The sequence below is a fragment of the Protopterus annectens genome, chromosome 10.part0 (assembly GCF_019279795.1).
Source record: "Protopterus annectens isolate FY-2018-M chromosome 10.part0, PAN1.0, whole genome shotgun sequence".
NCBI classification, from domain to species: domain Eukaryota; kingdom Metazoa; phylum Chordata; order Ceratodontiformes; family Protopteridae; genus Protopterus; species Protopterus annectens.
Genome location: NC_056744.1, coordinates 1,434,661,097 through 1,434,680,368, shown reverse-complemented (window position 1 = coordinate 1,434,680,368; position 19,272 = coordinate 1,434,661,097). Strand labels below are relative to the sequence as shown.

Genomic DNA, 19,272 nt, shown 5'->3' with positions numbered 1-19,272 from the left:
TCAGAAGGGCTAGGGTTTTTGGCAGTAGAAGCCTTAATGCCCTTGGGTCCCTGTGAAATAGTCTCTGGATCCGCAATAGGATTTTTAAAAAGGAAATTGTAAGAATCAGGAACCCTGTAATATCGGTTAGGTTTTCTGGGAGCAGGAGGCAAAGAATCAGGGGCCAAACTAGAATCAGAAAAGGCATAATCTACAATGTCTAGTACAGGAGGTATAGCTATAGGTCTATGCTGAGGCAGGAGTAAGAAGTCCCTAAGTCTCTTTTTAGAATCAGAGAAATCCTGGCTTTCCCAGTGGAAATGCTCCCTTAGAGTGTGCAAGGTTTCACCAAAAGAGAAATCTTTTGGAGGAGAAGCAGAGGGAATAGAGTCCTCTGCATTAGAATCCTCATAAGTAGATAAGGGTAAATACAGATTATCAGAAGAATTAGAAGAATCAAAATCCTGGTCAGAAGATTCATAAACAAATTCAGTCCTAGGTGTCTTAGAAGAGGAAGATTGACTTCCCCTGATCTTCAGCCATTCTTATTTGTTTTTTAGGCATAGAGGCCTGAGCATGCAGCATGGGCACTGGTTTTCCAGGTAAGGTTTGAGGTTTAGGCCCTAAATAAGGAGGTGTTGGTTTAATATGCAAGTCCGTAGGCCTGAATACACCCTCAGAAGCCGATGCCTGCACAGCGGCTCCGGACCCATCCAAGGTAGAGACATCCACAGGTTCCACAGTTGAAGCATCTCGCGGCATACCAGACTCCAAATGGGTCTCAGTAGAGGCCTGCGAGTGAGAAGTAGCGGGCATCAGGGGCTGCAAAAGCGCCTCACTGAGTACAGGGCAAACTGGCGAATGACTTAGGAGAAGCGTCGGCAGTTTTGGACCTAGGAGGCCTGTCTCTGTCTTTATCTTTGTGCTTTTTTGGAATATCAGCTTACCGACAACATTTCTGGATAACTGAACTGAGAACCGTAATATTTAGAGGCAAAAATATACAGACGACGGATAGTGCATTGATTAAATAAGGCACAAAACTGACAGCAAGGTACGTCGTGGTCAGGGCCTAAGCAAGGAATACAGTACGGATGAAAATCTTTGTGAGATATTTGCTTTCCACAAGAAATGTAATTATTAACTTTTACTGACATCGGTAAAGAGCAAGAAAATGTTTCCCCAATGGGGTACTTAGCTTTAGTTGAGGACTTCGGTTCTGAAACTCGAAAACGAAAATTCCAGGTGTCGGCCGACCGGCACTTGCAAACTGCTTCTGCTTCAGGCACCGCATGGCAAGAAAGACTGATGTAATGGCGTCGGCTGCATGTTTTATACCCCTGATGACCTGACGTCATAGAAGAAGGGACAGCAACCGACGTAGGACCCAAGACTTTGTTAATCAGGCCAACTGAGGGCTACTGCAAGCAGATAACCCAAAAGTGATGACTGCAACACTGAAACACGAAGAACATCCTAGAAGTCTCAGAAAAGGTCTTGCAGGCAGTTCTGTTGATTGTATAGCAGAAAGAAGGTGGTTTTGAAGGGATACCACCTTTTCTGCTGGAAGAAAGGCCTTCATGAGGTCTCTCCTGATTCTGCAACCCAGGAAGACAATATCCTGTGTGGGGTTGAGGTGGGACTTTGGGAAATTGATCAAGAACTTTACAGACTGGAGGATAACCAGAAGGTCCCGAGAGTGGCTTTGAAGAGTTTCCTAGGAGGTCGTCTAGGTAAGCGACAATCTTGATTCTTTTTTCCCTGCAGGAGGTGATGACTGGAGCGAGGCATTTTGTAAATATCCTGGGTGCAATAGAAAGCCCAAGGGGCAAGGCACAAAACTGAAAGTGAGATGGGCCTGCCAGAAGCCTCAGCTATTTCCTATAAGCAGACTTTATAGGTTTGTGAAGGTAAGCATCCTTTATATGTCCAGGGTTACCATGAACAACTGTGGAAGGATGAGTGGAAAGAGAGTAGACAGAGTGATCATCCTGAAAGTAGGGACCTTTAGGAAGAGGTTGTGGTGACAGACGTCTAGAACTGACCTCCATGGACCTTCTTTTCTGCGTACCAAAAAGATTCTAGAATAGAATCCTTTTCTTTTTGCTTGTGCTGGAACTGGCTCTATGGTGCCTTGAAGAAGCAGGGTTTGTAGAACTTGATGGAGGTGGAGTAGTTGACTGGGGGGGGGGGCTGTAGGATGCCCATCCTTGAAAGTTTTGTAGGCAGTCAGACACTACCTTCCCAATCAGGAAAGGGAGAACTTTGACTGGAAGACTGAGATGGCCTAGTCTGAGGAGGCTGTCTTCTAGGGGGTCTTCTAGACTGGGGAGCAGCAGGCCTGGAGGATTTCCTGACAAATTGGGTCTTAGATGGGTAGTTCTTCTGGAACTTGGGAACAGACCAGACAAGTATACGTTTTAAGTCCTGTAATTCTTTACCTTTCTGTTGTAACGATTTGAAAAGGTCAGCCACTTTTGCACCAAAAAGTGTTGAGTGGTCCACAGGTGCGTCCAGGTGTCTGGCCCTGAAGTCCTCTGGGAGAGGCTGTAATAGCAGCCATGAGTATCTTCTTAATACTGAAGCTGATGCAGCTGACCTGGCTGAGGCTTCAGCTGCATCATAGCTACATCTCAGGGTGTGCCTTCTCACTTGAGAGAGGAGTGCCATCAGTGAAGACAGGGAGGCCTTGGTTGCACAGTCAGGGATATCTTCTAACTCTTTAGAGGCTTTGTCCAGGAGAGCTAAAGAGTATTTGGTTATGTGTTTGGTAGTGAGTGGCTCTAAATGAGAGGGTGGTCAAAGTATGAATTTTCTTTCCCAAACTCTTCATGGTCTTGCTGTCTTTCCCAACCTCTTCATGGTCTTGCTGTCTTTATCAGCCGGGAGGATAGTAATAGTAGGCAGAAGTTTGGAGGCCCTGTCCGTAAAGATGGAAATAGTGGCTGGGTCGACAGGAGGGCACTTAAAAAGAAATTTCTCCATCTCAGGGACTTTATACTGCCTGTCGGCTCTATGAGGAGCCAGAGGTTGGGAGTCCGGGCTAGTGGAGGCTGAGGCAAAAGCATCTAGAAAAGCAGGAAGAATAGGAGGAATAGTAGAAGGACTGGGAATGTCCATTTCAATAAGGTCATAAAACCTTTTCTGAATATCGGACATATCCGAGGATTGCCACTTAAAGTAGTCTTTCATTTTATTAATAGTTTCCCCAAATGTAATATCCTCTACAAGGGAATCAGGTTTAACAGAGCCCGCCTCAGAAGAACCATATCCCAAGGGGGATGAGATAGAAAAGTTGTGTACTTACCACATATGTAGATGTTAAGAGTGTATTCACTGTTGCAGTCATTACACTTGGGTGATCTGCCTGCAGGCAGCCTTCAGTCAGCCCGAATTCCAGAGTCTTAGGATTTCTGCGTCGGACGCTTTTGCCTCTTCCATAAAGTCAGGTCGTCATGGGTATAAAAACATGCAGCTGACACCATTGCATCAGTTTTTCTTGCCCCAGATGTCAGGAGCCCCCAAAACAGGAAGCAATTACATGGTGTGGAACACCTCCAGTAAAAAGTAAATACCGTTGCCATAAGATATAGCCAAAAAGAGGATAGATAGAAAGAATAGAAAAGTCAGGGGGCTAGAGGGAGGGTAACCAGGACCGCAACAGTGAATACACTCGAACATCTACATTTATTGTTAAGTGTAGACAACTGTACTATGTTCTTCATGTTTCACTGGTGCAGTCATCACACTTGGGTTGATTCCCAAAGCTGAGGAAGGGTGGAGGCAGTCAAGAAGTATTAGGGATGGCTAGCAGGCCTTGTAAGACTGCTGTGGCAAATCCAGCTCTGGATTTAAAAAAATAGGTAAGTGATAATGCTTGGTGAAGGTGTGTACAGAACTCCAGGTTGCAGCTTCCAGGATGTCTCTGGTAGGGACTCCTCTGAGAAATGCTATAGAAGTTGAGGTAGCCCTAGTGGAATGAGTTCTCATCCCCTGTGGGGTAGGTTTTCTATGGTGTTTGTAGCAGAAATGGATGCAGTGTGCTATCCATTTGGAAATGGTTTGCTTCGAAATGGCCTTGTCCTCTGCCCCTGCAGAAAGGCAGACTAGCAGCTGGTCAGATTTTCTGAAAGGCTTAGTTCTGTCAAGGTAGAACCTGCACTGTCTGTGCATGTCCAAGGAGTGCAGAATCCTTTCCCCTTTATTCTGAGGATTAGGGAAAAAGGTTGGTAAATGGATGGATGGATGATACCACCTTGGGCATAAATGATGGGTTAGTCCTGAGGGAAACCCTGTCCGCATGGAAAATAATGAAGGGTTCCACAGCCATTAGTGCCTGTAACTCAGACACTCTTCTTGCTGAAGTGATGGCTAGAAGTAAGGCTGTTTTCCAAGAAAGGAATTTTAACTCTGCTGCAGCAGCAGGCTCAAAAAGAGGAAGTGTGAGCTTCTCTACTACAAAGTTAAGGTCCCAGGCAGGGGTGGGAGCTCTCATCGGGGACCTTAATTTGTTAGCTCCTCTCAGGAACTGTTTGATGAGAGGATGAGAAAATAGAGGTGGCTCAGTACTGTAATAAGCTGAGATGGCAGAGGCATGAATTTTAATTGATGAGAAGGATAGGTCTTTGTGGAGTAGCTCTGCTAAGTAATCTAGGATTTGAGGTAAGGTGGGCATGGCTGTGTCCTTTCCTTTAGACTGGCTCCAAGAACAATATCTTTTCCACTTTTCTGAATAGGATTTCCTAGTACTAGGTCTTCTGGCCTCAAGGATGACATCCAATACCTATTTGCTGAGGGTTGCTAGTGGTGTATTCAGGGGATAAGCCAGGCTGCAAGGTTCAGTGTTTGCAGCTGTGGATGCAAAATCTGTCCCATCTGCTGGAACAAGCAGGGAGGGGGTCTGATGTAGGTGCCAGGGTGCCACTGCTGTCATACTGCGTAGGAGTGGTGACCAGTGCTGGCGTGGCCAGTCTGGGCCAATAAGGATTGTCCCTGGTCTGTCCAGTTTGATCTTCAGTAGTACTTTTGAGAGGAGGGGCAGAGGGGGAAAGGCATAAATTAAGAGGTTTTCCCCATGTAAAGGATAGGGCATCCACATTCCATGCTTGGCTGTGAGGATTTCTGGTACAAAATTTGCTCAATTGATAGTTTTGAGGGGAGGCAAAGACGTCCACCTCTGGAGTCCCTCACCTGTGGATTAGAAGTTTGAATGAGTTGGGTTCCAGCTTCCACTCGTGTGGGTCCAGTAGATTTCTGCTTAGGTTGTCTGCCAGTGAATTTTGTTTGCCTGGCAGGAAATGAGCTTGCAGGTGCACTTGGTTGCTCAAGGCTATGTTCCACAGGGCCATGGCTAACCTGCAGAGAAGGTAGGAATGAGTTCCCCCCGCTTATGTACCATATAACTGTGGTGTTGTCTGTCTTTATCAAGAGTTGTCCTGAAAGGATAAGGTATTTGAAGGCTGTCAGAGCATTCTGTACAGCTAACATTTCTTTTTGATTGATATGCAGGGGAATTCGTCCTGGGTTCCATTTGCCTTGAATGCATTTGCCTGCCATGTGAGCCACCCACACATAGTCTGATGTGTCTGCTGTCAGGGTTTGGGCGGCAAGGGGTTGAGTGAAAGGAAGTCCCTTGTTGTGGTTGCATGCCTCTGTCCACCAAAGGAATGATAGAAATCGGTGTTTCCAGGTCTTGAGAATGCTGACACCAGAGACTTTTTAAGTACCACTGAAGTTTCCTCATATGCAGTCTTGCATATGGAATTAGTAGAATGCAGGAGACCATGAACCCTAGGGCGTGCAGTATTTTTCTTGCAGATAGCTGGGTTTTGGTGGCCATCAGTTTGAAGCAGTTTGTCAAATAAGCCTGTTTTTCTGGAGTGAGGAATGCCATCTGGGAAGTTGTGCTCAAGCTTGCTCCCAGGAATACAATATTTTGGCTGGGCACCAGTTGTGATTTCTTTTTGTTGATGGTATACCACAGAGAAGTTAGAAGTCTCTTTACAAATACCAGGTGCTGAAGTAGCAATTCCTGACTGTCCACCTGAATTAAGCAATCGTCCAAGTATGGGTAAATTTGAATATTTCTCTGCCTGCCATATGCAATGGCTGGAGGCAGGCACTTTGTGAATATCCCGGGTGCAGTAGATAAGCCAAAGGGAAGTGCAGAGAACTGATAGTGCATACAGCCTGCCCTGAAACATAGATATTTCCTGCAAGATTCCCTTATGGGGATGTGCAGATAAGCTTCTTTTAAGTCTAGGGTGACTAGCCAGTCGTCCTTGGATAGCATAGGAAGAATCTGTTGCAGAGTCAGCTTTTTGAATTTTGGGGCCACCAGGAAGGTGTTGAGAATTTACAGATCTAGGATACGGCACCAAAAGCCCTCTTTTCTGGGCACCAGGAACAGTCTGCAGTAGAAACCCTGTCCCCTATGCTCTATAGGCACATGCTGAATATCCCTGATACTGAGAAGAGAAAGTACTTGCTTTTGAGCCTCTGCCCACTGGTTTGTGGAAGGTCTGTCAACCCACTTGGGGTTGGCAGTGAGTGGAAGCAGAATCTGTATCCCTGGGATACAATGTTTAGGACCCATCGGTCCTGGGTAATGGACATCCAGTTATTTGCATGCAGGGTGTGTTTTCCTCCTAGGGGTGCAAGTACTTGGGCTTTGCTGGGAAGGAAGACAGAGAAGTTATTGTGAACTTTTTCCATAAGGGGGTGGCTTACCACTTCCTGTTTTAGAGGAGGGAGAACTCCATTGTTTAAATCTCTGCATACCCTGAGACTGTAGTCTTGGTGGCCTGTTGCCCCTGGGTTTGGACTGAGAATGCCTGGGAGGGACTGGAAAGGATCAGTTTTTAGAAGGCCAATGCCTACTGAATCTAAGTGGGTGCACATATAAGAAATTGTTAACAGTTTGCATAGATTTAGCTTTTTCCTCCATTTTTTTAAGAACTTCTTCTGCTTTTGTGCCAAACAACCTTTCCTGGTTTAATGGAGCATATAATAATTTTGCTTTGACATAGTCTGGCAAGGTTTGCTCCTTCAGCCAAGCATGCCTTCTCAGTACAGACCCAGTGACAGCAGCCCTGCAAGATGCTTCTAAGGCATCAAAACCACACTGCAAAGTATGTTTATTAACTTGGTTTGCAGAATGGATTAACTGTTGTAAATCTTTATTTTCTGTACAATCTGGAAGCAACAACATTTTTTGTTTAATTAGTTCCATAATATGTTGCTGGCATCAACATGTGAAACTGGCAATTCAAAGCCCTGATGGCAAGAGTTGGCAGAGGTATACACCTTCTTACCCCATCTGTCTAAAGCTCTAGAATCCCTGTCCAAAGGTGTAGGGTTTGTGGCTGTAGTAGCCTTAATGCCTTTAGGTCCCCGGGAAATAGTCTCTGGATCCCCAGTGGGATTCTTAAAGAGAAATTTGTGAGAGGCCGGTACTCTGTAGTACCTGTCAGGCTTTCTAGGAGCTGGTGGTAAAGTATCAGGAGTAAGACTGGATTCTAGGAGGACATCATCTACACTGTCCAGGACAGGGGGTATAGCTAGAGGCCTGTGCTGAGGCAAGTCTAAAAATTCTGAGTCTCTTTTTGGACTGAGGGTAGCCCTGGCATTCCCAGTGGAAATGCTCTCAAAGTATGCAAGGTTTCATCAAAAGAAAAGTCCTCTGGAGGGGAGGCAGAGGGAATGAAATCCTCTACATCTGAATCATAGGTAGATAAGGGTATGTCCTGGTAATCAGAGGGATCACAGTCATCAGACTCATGGTCTGTAGAATCAGAAGGAAAATCAATTCTTTGTCTTTTTAGAGGGGGAAGGCTGGCTTCCCCTAATTAAAGTTATAAGGTCTTCAGCCATTCTAAGCATTTGTTTCTGTGGCAAGGGAGCTTGAGCATGCGCTTTGGTCATCAATTTTCTAGGCGTAGTGCGAACTCTGGGCCTGAAAAACTCGGTAGTTTTAGTAAAAAATGAAGCTGTTGGTTTAAAGCGAACATCGGAAGGTTGGAATACACCCTCAGAAGCTGGTGCCTGCACAGCAGCTCCGGACCCATCCAAGGTAGAGACATCCGCAGGTTCCATAGTCGAAGAAGCATCTCACGGCATACCAGACTCCAAAAGCGTCTCAGCAGAGGCCTGCAAATCTGTACAAGCAGGTATCAGGGGCTGCAAAGGCGCCACCCTGAGTACCGGCGGACTGGCAACTAGTTTAACGGAAGTGTCGTTGCCAGTTTTGGACCTATGCTGTCTCTGTCTTCATCCTTGCGTTTTTTCAGAAGATCGGTAGTCAGATGGCTTATCGAAGCCATATCGGAATACGGAGAACGAAAGCGAAAGAATTTAGCGACAAAGATAGCCTGACGATGAATAGTTTGGACGTTAAACAAAGCACAAAACCTACAGCGAGGATGTCATGCTCTGGGCCTAAACAGTTAACGCAGTAAGAATGAAAATCTCTTTGAGGTATTTGCTTTCCACAGGCAAGACAATTGTTAACTTTTTCTGACATCAGTTAGAGCAAGAAAAAAGGATCCCCAATGGGGTACTTAGCTTTAGAAGACTTCAGGTTTGAAACTCGAAAAACGAACATTTCAGGTAGAGGCTGATCTGTACTTGCGAACTGCTTCTGCTTCAGGCGGCAAGAAAAACTGATGTAATGACATCAGCTGCATGTTTTATACCCATGACAACCTGACGTCATGGAAAAGGCGATAGCATCCGACGCAGAAATCCCAAGACTCTGGTATTCGGGCCGACTGAGGGCTACCTGCAGGCAGATCACCCAAGTGTGATGACTGCAACAATGAAACATGAAGAACATCTGAGAGGAGTAGGAAAGAGTCCTCAGAGGAGTCAGACAATTCCTCTTCCTCAGGCTGCTCTACCCTCCTTTCCTGGGTTGGAGGTCTGGGACTAAGGAGGGGAGGAGCAGGGGCAGAGGGTTCTGCTGAAGGCATAAGGGCCATAAAAGCATTCAACAAACTCTGGCTAAAGGCCTGACAATCTGGCATGCTTTCAGAGGTGTGAGTGAGGTGTCTAGATTTTTTTGTTGTTTCTTTAAAGGCCTAGCCAGAGTCTGGCTAGAAATAGGCCTAGGGTCACTGATTGGGAAAGTGGAGGCGACGTCTGGTGAGCCCTGACTGATTCCCCCCCCCCCGGCATCTAGAGAAGGTGCCGGTAAATCCTCTGTGGACGTGTTGTCTGCTCGAGATTTTGCGGTTTCCTCAGAGGTACCTGCTATATCTGTATTGGCAAATGCCGGATCCTCAGTTAAGCTCACGTCGGCTACAGATTGAGGTGCGGCAGACAGAGGAGCAGCAGAAGAAGTAGGCCTCAAGGACTTGGCCCTCTTCCTTGGCAGTTCAGATGGGGCACCGGGTGCAGCCTCCATTCCTAACACTAACTGTTTCAGGCGCTGATTCTCCAAGTACAGGTTTAGGGCTGGCAAAAGGCTGCATAAGGTCTTAGGGACAAACGATTGGCAAATGACACAGTTCTCATGGTTGTGTTCCCTGCCTAGACAAAAGAGACACTAGTCATGCGTGTCTTTATGGGGAATCTGCTGACCACACTTGCTCTTACCGGATGTCATTAACAGACTATAATAATCAACAAAGTAGGACTGAAAGAATCCTCAGTGGGGTACTTAACTGAATCTTTTTTGATCAGACATCCACGAGAAGCAGGAGCACCTGGCGTACAACTGGTGGCTGAAAAGTTCTGAGGGCTGGTGCATGCAGACGTCACTTTTATGGCCCACATTCCTGTTGCCATGTCAGATGTCCAATGCACCTAGAGGGACTGAAAATCTTTGGAAACCTGGCCAGAAGAACTGGAGAGGAAGAAGGGTAAACCCACATGTAGAATACTGCAACAATAGAATAGAAGGACATCAATAATTATTTACAGAACCTGACAAATGCTAAAGTATTGCAGAATAGGGGGAATCTCATAGAAGAACTAGAGCAACTGCAGAATGCTAAACAGAAAATAAGGGACTACCTAGAGCTGGCGAAGTACCAACATCCTGGAAAAAAGCTGTGGTAGCTGTAATACCTAAAGAGGGTAAAGATCCAGCACAGCCAGCTTCATACAAGCCCATTTCAATACTAAACCATGACTATAAAGGGTTTATGTCTATAATGGCTAAAAGAATGTCATAAGTGATGCCAGAATTGATAGATATGGATCAATGTGTTTTTGGTGAGGAGAGGCAAACATTTGACAACATTAAAAGAACATTGATGATCTTGAGTGAAGCAGAACATAAGAAAATACCACTGTTGTTGGTGGGTCTTGATGCAGAGAAAGCATTTGACAGAGTAAGCTGGGACCTTATGAGGAGGGTAATGAAAGTATTTGCATTCCCTGATAAAATTATAAGGTTGATTAGAAGGATATATGAAGGATCGAAGGCAAAAATTAAAGTAGATGGGTTCCTCTCTGATAACATCTGCTTGAGCAGAGGAACCAGGCAAGGGTGTCTTATTTTCCCTCTGTTACTTGCATTATATTTAGAACCATTGGCAAAAAAAAAAAAAGAGGACTCAGAAATTCAAGAATATAACTGGTATGGTCAAGAAAAGTTGGCTCTAGTTGCAGATGATATTTTATACCTGATAAAACCAGAAAAAGGACATTACAGTGCTGTGGAACTCTGAGACAGTTTCAAATCTTTTCGGGATACAAAATTAATGAAGCTAAAACAAAGGCAATAGTGGTAAATTATGTACCCACACACAATTTGGTTCAGCAATATCCATATTTATGGGGGGGGGGGCATGATAAAATGAAGCACTTAGAAGTAGGGATTAAAATGATTCTGGTGTGGCAGCTGAGAATATGTGGAAAGAAACTAAACAAAAGATAATACAAAAACTGAGAAATTGGAAGCTCTGTTATACAGATATGTATACAGTAAACTTACGTTCATAGGTTGGTACTAGGCTATCGGCCCTAGGGCCTATAGAAGCCCAGCCATAACAATTCGCTGGATATTTCTTCCCACAATATTTACTTCCCTGGACCCCTGTCTAGCAGGGAGACTGACGTGATCCCCGGGGTGAATTTCCTATCTCCCATCCAATTGTCAAAGTTCCTTCTGAAGAGGGCCAAGGAGGCGCTCTGCTTGACATGTATGGGCAGTCTATTCCAGAGTTCGGGGAGTCTCTGGGTCAGGAACCTATCTATCCCTCCAGCATGTTTTGTTCATTGTGATGACAAGGTCTCAGTTAACTGGAACTCAAGCAACCGGCAAAAAAATATATAAAAAAAATACAGTACAATTTTCATGTGTTGCACTTTGTTTTCCCTCTGCAGAACATACCTTACGTTTTTAGAGTTTTAGAGTTTTAAAAAGGAAGATGAGAATAAATTCTCTCTCTACCCAACCTGAGAACAAGTCAAACCAAATAGTATACGGTATAGTACTAGTCAGGCCTATTTTAATAGTAATTCTCAAGCAACCAGAAAAGTACAGTTTTGTACCTACCATAAATGTAGATGTTCGAAGATCCACATTGCTGCAGTCCTTACACTTGGTAGGAAAACTGTACTATGTTCTTCATCTCACATTGCTGCAGTCCTTACACACTGGCTCCCAGAGCCCTAAGAGGTAAGGGAGATGGCAAAACTATAGGCAGTAGGAGCTGCCAAAATGCCCTGTAATATGCAGGTCAAAATAAAAAGCTGTAGAAGTGGCAGTAGCCCTAGTGGAATGAGGGCCTATCCCAGCCGGAATCTCTTACCATGATGGGAATAATAGAGCAATACAAAACACAACCCAATCCACTTAGTAGTGTTTTGACAGGACAGGCTTGCCCCAAACAAAGCAAACAAAAATAACTGCTGAACTGCCTGCTGAGACTAGTTGAACCCTTTAAGTTCGCATCTGCCTGTGTACATCCAAAGTGTGTAAAATCTTTTTCCATTTTATTTTGGGGGTTTGCATAAAAAGCAAAAAAAGTATTAATTTGTAGTAGTTTGGCCACACTAGACACTAGAGGCCACTTTAGAGGCCAAAAGAAGGATTAGTAAAGATGCTATCCTGGAAAAAGACAAAAGAGGCTCTCAACCGCCATAATAAGGGCCTGTTCAGAAACCCTTCTTGCAGAAGTAATGGCCAACAAAAAAAGATAAATTCAATAAATATTTCAACTGCAGGCTAGCTGCAGGTGGTGAGTGAGTTTAAGAGTGAGTTTCTCCAGCACAAAATTGAGAGGGTCTTTGCCCTCTAAGGAATTTGCTTAAACAAAGGATGAGAAAATGGTGGGTCACAGTCATAGTGAGCAGAAATTGCTGCAGCATGAACCTTAATAGAAGAGAAGGACAAACCTTGTCCAGTAACTCAGTAAGATAGATATTGAAGAGCCACACTTATAGGCTCAGAACATCAAAATTCCTTACTGTACTCCCAAAATAAAAAAATCTCCATTTTATCTCTGGCACGCTTTCTTGCCTTGTACCTGGCCTCCCAAAATAACATTCAAACTTGCTGTACTGCTGTGGACCCTGAGACCTCCAGGGTTCAAATATGAATATGCCAGGCTGAAGAGGTGAAAGAGAGTGAAGTGTGAGAATGAGACTCCTGGGTTGCAGAGACAGGTAGAATCACTTCTCAGTAATGGGTACCAGTGCTGTTGAGGCCAATCTGGAGCTATTAAAATCATCCTTGGCTTGTCCTCTGACCCAGCCTTTAATTGTTTGGGAGGCAGAGGTGGTCTGCTCAACATCTGCTAAGTTCTGTGCTCTCGGCAGAAACCTGAAGCCTTGAGATTTAGCTGTAAACTGAGAGCAGTCTCACAAAAAATCATTGCTTGCCTGCATAGATAAGAATGTGTTCCCCTTGTTTGTTTGAGTGTGTACAGTTGTGTTTGTGTGTTAGTTGCACCTGCCACCTTCGCCCTGGAAGAAGTAAACTTTAAAAGCTATTGGACTGCTAACATCTCCTTCAAAGTTCCTATGTAGAAGTCTAAAATTCCTTTTTGAATGCAGGTATTTATCTGAATGACAGTGTCCATATCCTGCAGTGTGCTGTGTCCATACATTTTGAGATACATTGTAGCTTCCTCATATGCAGTTTGGCATTGGGAAGCACCAGAATACAAAGATGCCATGAAACCCCAAGGCTTGAAGGACCTGTCCTTGCAGTCAGCCTGGACTGAGGAGACAATTGATGGAAGTAAAAGGAAAGATTTTTTTGTTTGTCCGGGGTCAAAGGCCATCTGGGATGCTGTATCCTCACACCACCAAGAAGCACATGTCCTGAGGAGAGTACTAGACTGGACTTTATTTCGTTTCACAGATACCCCAGGCATCTTCTATCTGCTATCACATATTGCAATGATGAAGTGATTCCCCCCCTCTCTCAGCGGCAATCAATCATCCAAATATAGATAGATATTAGCGATCTGTATTCCTTTGCCCTGAAGAGCTATCACTGCCAGAACTCTATTTGAAGCAGCAGAAATTTGTTTGTGAGCCTCCTCTATTCTTTGCTGAGGAGGGAACATCTGCATGCCTGAGAAAGGAAAGGAGTGGAAATATGGAAACTTGTAACCTAACCTTGGTATATAATACCCACACCCCATCTGTCTTGGGTAATTAAACTCCCTTGAAGGTCTTGAAGGGTGCCAACCTTCCTGCCATCAGCCTAATACTTTGATATTCGGGCCGACCGAGGACAGCGGACTACCCAAGTGTAAGGACTGCAGCAATGTGAGATGAAGAACATCTATAGTTAGCCAGCATCTATCAATCCCCATGAGTGCCAGTTAACTGACAGTTTATTATAGTAGGATATAAGCAATTAAAATGTTTTAGTCCCTTTAGTCTTGTACACAGGTCAGGCACATGTATATCAACCAGAGGAAAAGTTGTGGATAGCAATTAATAAAGAGTTCAAGGACTTTATCTGTGAGGGGAAGATGGCAACAGTCAAACAGAATAGGCTGATTCTTCCAACAGAACAAGGCAGATTGTTTTACCCAATTTGAAGGGGTATTTTAAAGCTACACAGTTAAGGCTCCTATACATAGCACAAGCAAAAACCTATAATTCAAAGTGGAAAGGGATGATGATGAAACAAGGGGACGCTCAAGAAACAAGGAGAGACTGGGATTTTGTATGCAAACCTTTAAGGAAAATAAAAATAATCATGCAGAATATGATACTTATAAAACAGCGGAAAGTATTCTAAGAACTAACCCAACACAGGAATGGAGAATGAAGATTCTGCCTATAGGGATGACTGTAATTAGGGATACAGACAATATGTGGGGTTACTGAAGAAAACTGGCAAAGGAACCAAGGTATCGGGAGCAAATAACTAGACAAGGAAGGGTAACAGAATAGGAAGATGCCAAGAATTTATTTGGACTGCAGGTTAAAGATTGTCTTCCTTATCAAGGACTGATACAAGTATAGATAAAGGGAAAGAAATAGGGGGTCCTAAATGAAAAACCAGCACTGGCAGAGGTTTTAGTAGAATCTAGAACAGCAACTGCTGTTAAAAAAAGGAATAATTAGTACAGCATATAAATTATTCCATGGTACCTGTAAGAATCAGAGGAGGTTAGAAAGGATTGGGAAGACAGACTGGATAAGCAATTCATGAAGAAACAATGGAGAGATACAAGTACGCCTCTAAATATGCAAGAAATTCTATAAGATTTAGGATTTTTGCTTGGAAATGTTTACACAGATATTTTATACCCCAAGTAGACTCCAGGGAATTTTTCCTCAGGTAGGCAGCAAATGTTGGAGGTGTGATGGGAAGAAAGAGGTAATTGGGAACATATTTTCTGGGAGTGTAATGAGTTGGCAGACTTCAGGGATTCACTGCAGACTACTCTGTCAGTGATACTGGGTGAACAGACTGGTGTACAGTGTAACTAGGGAAATTATTTCTTTGAGCTATGATACAGAATCGAACTGCCTAGACCTAGCAAGGCCTTGCTGAGTCTAATTATGGTGGCTGACAAAAAAGCAACTACGAAACCAACTGTACTAAGTAGTAATGAATATAGTAACAGAGATAAAACAACTGGAACTAGAATATTTAGAAAAGGGTGGGAGTAAATTACATAGGAAAAAATGTGTATTGTGGGAACAATACATACAAGGGAGGCATGAGTTTTAAAAGAAGGCAGGATCTGAATAAACTATGTAATCTCTGACTGACAAGGATTGGGTAGATTAGAGGTGATGTGTAATGTTTGCATCTAGAATTGTCTCAATACAATTTATGATGTAAAATGCTTGCAACTGGCATTGAGTCAATATAGTTTTTTTTCATTTATATAAATGTATGACTGTCTATGTTATAAGTGATAATTACTAAAGATTTTACTTGTTTAAAAAAATCTCTATATGACCAGCTTGTAGTCTTCCTTTACCAGTGCAAAACACTGCCATCACACTGATATGTATTCATAAAACGCAAAGATACCAAAACAGCCTTACAAGCTGTAAGAGATACAATCCTCTAACACAAATAGAGGCTACATCACAGGTACCCTACGTCAATTTTTGCCAATGTCTTTACTTTATCAGTCATAAAATGCTTCTGAACTCTTTTGGTATACTCCCAACATTGAGATATCCAACTTAGACTGGTTCTGTATTTAGCTGACCATTAGAACTTGCTCAGTCAAATGCAACAACATTGTTCCACTCCCACATATCACCACAGGCATACCACAAAGCTTAGCCTTGGCCCTATTCTCTTTAATTTATTAACTCACTACCTTAAATTCTCCAGTCTTATTCATTAAGATATTTTATGAATCGAGTCCTAATCACAAATTCATACTTTATAAGCCTGCACTCTAGGTTGGTCAGCATGAAAGAATACATAAAAAATAATGTTTTGGTATACAAACAAGCTCAGAAGCTAAACCAAACATCACAACTACTCCCCCCCAACAACAGTCAAATCCAACCACTCTGCAGAATAATTCTACTCCTTCAAACATCTAGCAATCACTATGGATGCAAGTCAAAATATGCCACTATCTATAAGTAATGTGAAAGTGAAAATGCATTCAGGGGAATGCTGTAAAATTTAACACTTCCTCACGCCTGATAAAATAGGCTTCACAGGTAAAATACTATGCAGCCACTACTAGCATATGCCCTACTATTACATGTCTGAATTGGTCCTGGGGACCATAAATAGCTCCATGTCACAGACAGAAGGAGCCCTTTGCATCCCATGTGACAGGGCTACAAATAGTGGCCCTGGCACTGGAAAAGAGAGGCAGGGAGGCAGAGGAGTGAAATGACATGATTGTTCACTTTTCCCAAGGGAGAAGGAGGGTTGCCCGTGCTTGGAAGCACAGAGAAGTGAGATTTCTCCAGTGCAGACCAGGGAAGCCACTATCCATGCAGGATGGAAAGGGGTGTGGCTGCTGGCTGGCAGTATCCTTTGCAGACATGAGGGATGATCAACACTGTCAGCTCACTGCACATCCCCCTTCCATCCTGTGAGCTGAACATTCACAGGGAAACATTAGGGCATATGTTTAAAAAAAGAAGTTCCCTCTACTGTTCCTAGTGACTATCTGAATGATGGCCCCTCCTAGTCAATCTTTGCCTTGGTGATGGGGAAAAAAATGATCAACTGGCCTGGGGATCAGATGCTCAGTACACACTGGGGGCAAGCAGCACATAAAGAGAAAAAAAAAGCTCAACTTAGCTTCTAACTGTGTTGGAAAAACAATCTTCACCAGGGAAAGAAAAGCAATTTCTGAGTCCAGCAGGGCTTCTAATACTACCAGTGTTTGCAGGCATGAGATTGGACTTTAGATTCAGGGAGAATTCCACGTCTGAAAGGCAGGATATGGTCAAGTGAAAAGAAGAGGAGTTCTAGCTCTTTCACAAAACTCGCTTGGATCAGACAGCCATCTAAATAAGGGTAGATCTACATGTTTAGATCTAAAGCGACCATGACAGCTTGAGAGGGACCTTGGGAGGAGCTTTTCTACAGCATCCTGAACATGGTGATCAGCAAGAACCTCTTTTATGTTGACAGGTCTAGAACCAATCTCCAGGTTCCTTCTTTTCCTGGTACTAAACAGATTCTTGAATAGTACCCTATTCCTAATTTCTTGTGGGACTGGTTCTATGGAGCCCTCTTGTACAAGAAGCTTTACTTGGAGACCCTCTCCAAATTAACCTTTTTGGCATTGAAAGGATAAGTCTTGGAAAGGAGCAAACTGCAATTTTGCATCCTGTCTATTTTACCAGAAATGCTGACATTTCCTATATTCTATCTGGTGACAAAAACTGTCCATCCTTAGGCTGTACCACAACAAACAGAAAAAAATGGCTCCTGAACCATCTGATCAGAAATTATATAATTAAAAGATTTTGTATCTAGTTACTGACTAATGTAACAGATGAAAATTGCCCTCTCAAGTTCTTTAAAAAAAATAGCCTGTTTTGGAAGTTCAATAGTGTTCGCCCCACAGATAAATGAAATATAGGTCTCTCTGCCTGGTATCAAACACTCCCTTTTAAAAGACAATAAATGTTTTTTTTTTGTTTTTTTTCCTGCACTGGTAACGGACTACTTTGTGAATTTGTTTCTTTCAAAGCATGTTGATGGGAGAATACTGAACTGAATAAAGAAAAGGCCCTTACAGTTAATGCAAAGAAAAGCACAAGAATGGTGAGGAGATTAAAGAGCAGAAAGAGAAATCGGAGGAAATTAATATGTTGTTTAATTTACCTATGAAATAAGGAAAAAGGAGGAGGAGAAGACATGAAGTGGGTATAGGACAGTGAGTGGTGTGCAGACGTCTAACAGAAGGAGGACAGATTACAGAAGAAAGCAAAACTTCCAGCCAGAAGGCACCAACTTCGACCTGGATAAAGACATTTATTTATAAATAAGAGCATGGACTAATCCTGCAACATGGTCCAAAAGAGTTGGTGGACTGTGGGTCTACTGAAGCTTTCAATAAAGCATAGGACATGTTAGAAAGAAAAGGGGTTGTGGTACAGCTACATGGTGCTATGTGCATCAAAGGTCAGCAACAGTATTCCTTCCACATCTCAAGACAAAATTATTCCTTTGGAAGGTTTCAATTATAAATGACATACTCACTAGTCCAAATTTTTCCATTTGTCGGAGAAATCTATTCAAAAATCGTGAAAAAATAGAGTTGCAACTTCTTTCTTCAGCAGGGATTGTTGCATTTTCTTTACATTCGCTAAGCTAAAAAGATACAATAACGGCAGTTAACATCTATATTATAGACAACATAAAACACAAGAAGGTACATAAATGTAAATTTTACAAAAAATATTCTGTAATTTAAAATTCTGAAGTGTATTCAGGGTCCGATTTCTCACTTGGACAAAAAATAACTCTGTACATAATCCATACATTATAATGGGAAACTAGACAAATGAAAAATAAATAATCACTATTCTGTAAGTATATTCTAATCTCCAAAGCAACAGATATTCAAAGGACAGACTAAAGTGACACCAATCATAAAATCAGGATATCTCACAGATATAGTCAGTCATTATGTAACCAGCCTACAGTTCTTTTACTAACCTCTTTGGTATCAGTGTAGCTCCTTAAAGCCTCATTATGGGGCTACTGCTGTTCGATGTGTGCATGATGCTACTCGGGGAGAGGGGATCTGTGTTACCATTATATAGATTAAATGCAGTTGTTCCCCTCCTATTCTCAGGAGTACATAGTTGCCATTGAGTCTTATGCAGACGATTTTATTCATAGAAGTTTTGTAACAATGAATCCAGCACATCCAAGCAGCTGCCATGAGTATTCACGCCAGATTAAGGAAGTTCCAGCTGTCAGACCTTGAATCCATACGCTGTCCTATAAAGGTGATCAGGCTAAAGTTTGTGTGTAATGCGAGAGACACTGTGGTTATTCTCATTATCTAAGGAATGCAGCTCAGATAAAGTATCTGCTCCCAACTAAGGATGATATACCACACAAATCATACACCTGTTTCCACCAGAGAATCCTTCGGCAGTTATTCATGCCTTAGTTTCTTTACATGTCATTCACAGTGTTACTCCTGTCTTCAGCTGCCTGATGCAGATACTGACAGTATTCAGCTTGGGAGGACTTCTGCTGCCCTGCTTAAATACATAGCACTGGCTTAAAAAAAAAAAAAAAAAGGTATGTACTCACCATAACATTTCATCTGAGCAGTTGTACTTCATTTGTCTTCAACCTGTGGGTTACGGATCCGTATCAGATCCAACGCGGCCGCATAACCAGCATATGATCCAAGC

General features: G+C 43.0%; 1 protein-coding gene across 4 annotated transcripts in view; it reads right to left on the bottom strand.

Moving 5' to 3' along the window:
• The window catches only part of CLCC1 (chloride channel CLIC like 1), a 1,214,053-nt gene extending 1,195,847 nt beyond the window's left edge, over nucleotides 1-18,206 (bottom strand). For all 4 annotated transcript variants that reach the window (XM_044086058.1, XM_044086059.1, XM_044086061.1 and 1 more), the window contains exon 1: nucleotides 18,101-18,206. In XM_044086058.1, the coding sequence (XP_043941993.1) occupies nucleotides 18,101-18,118 (18 nt within the window). In that variant the 5' untranslated portion in view covers nucleotides 18,119-18,206. The remainder of the gene's footprint in view (nucleotides 1-18,100) is intronic.
• Nucleotides 18,207-19,272: the final 1,066 nt, after the last annotated feature.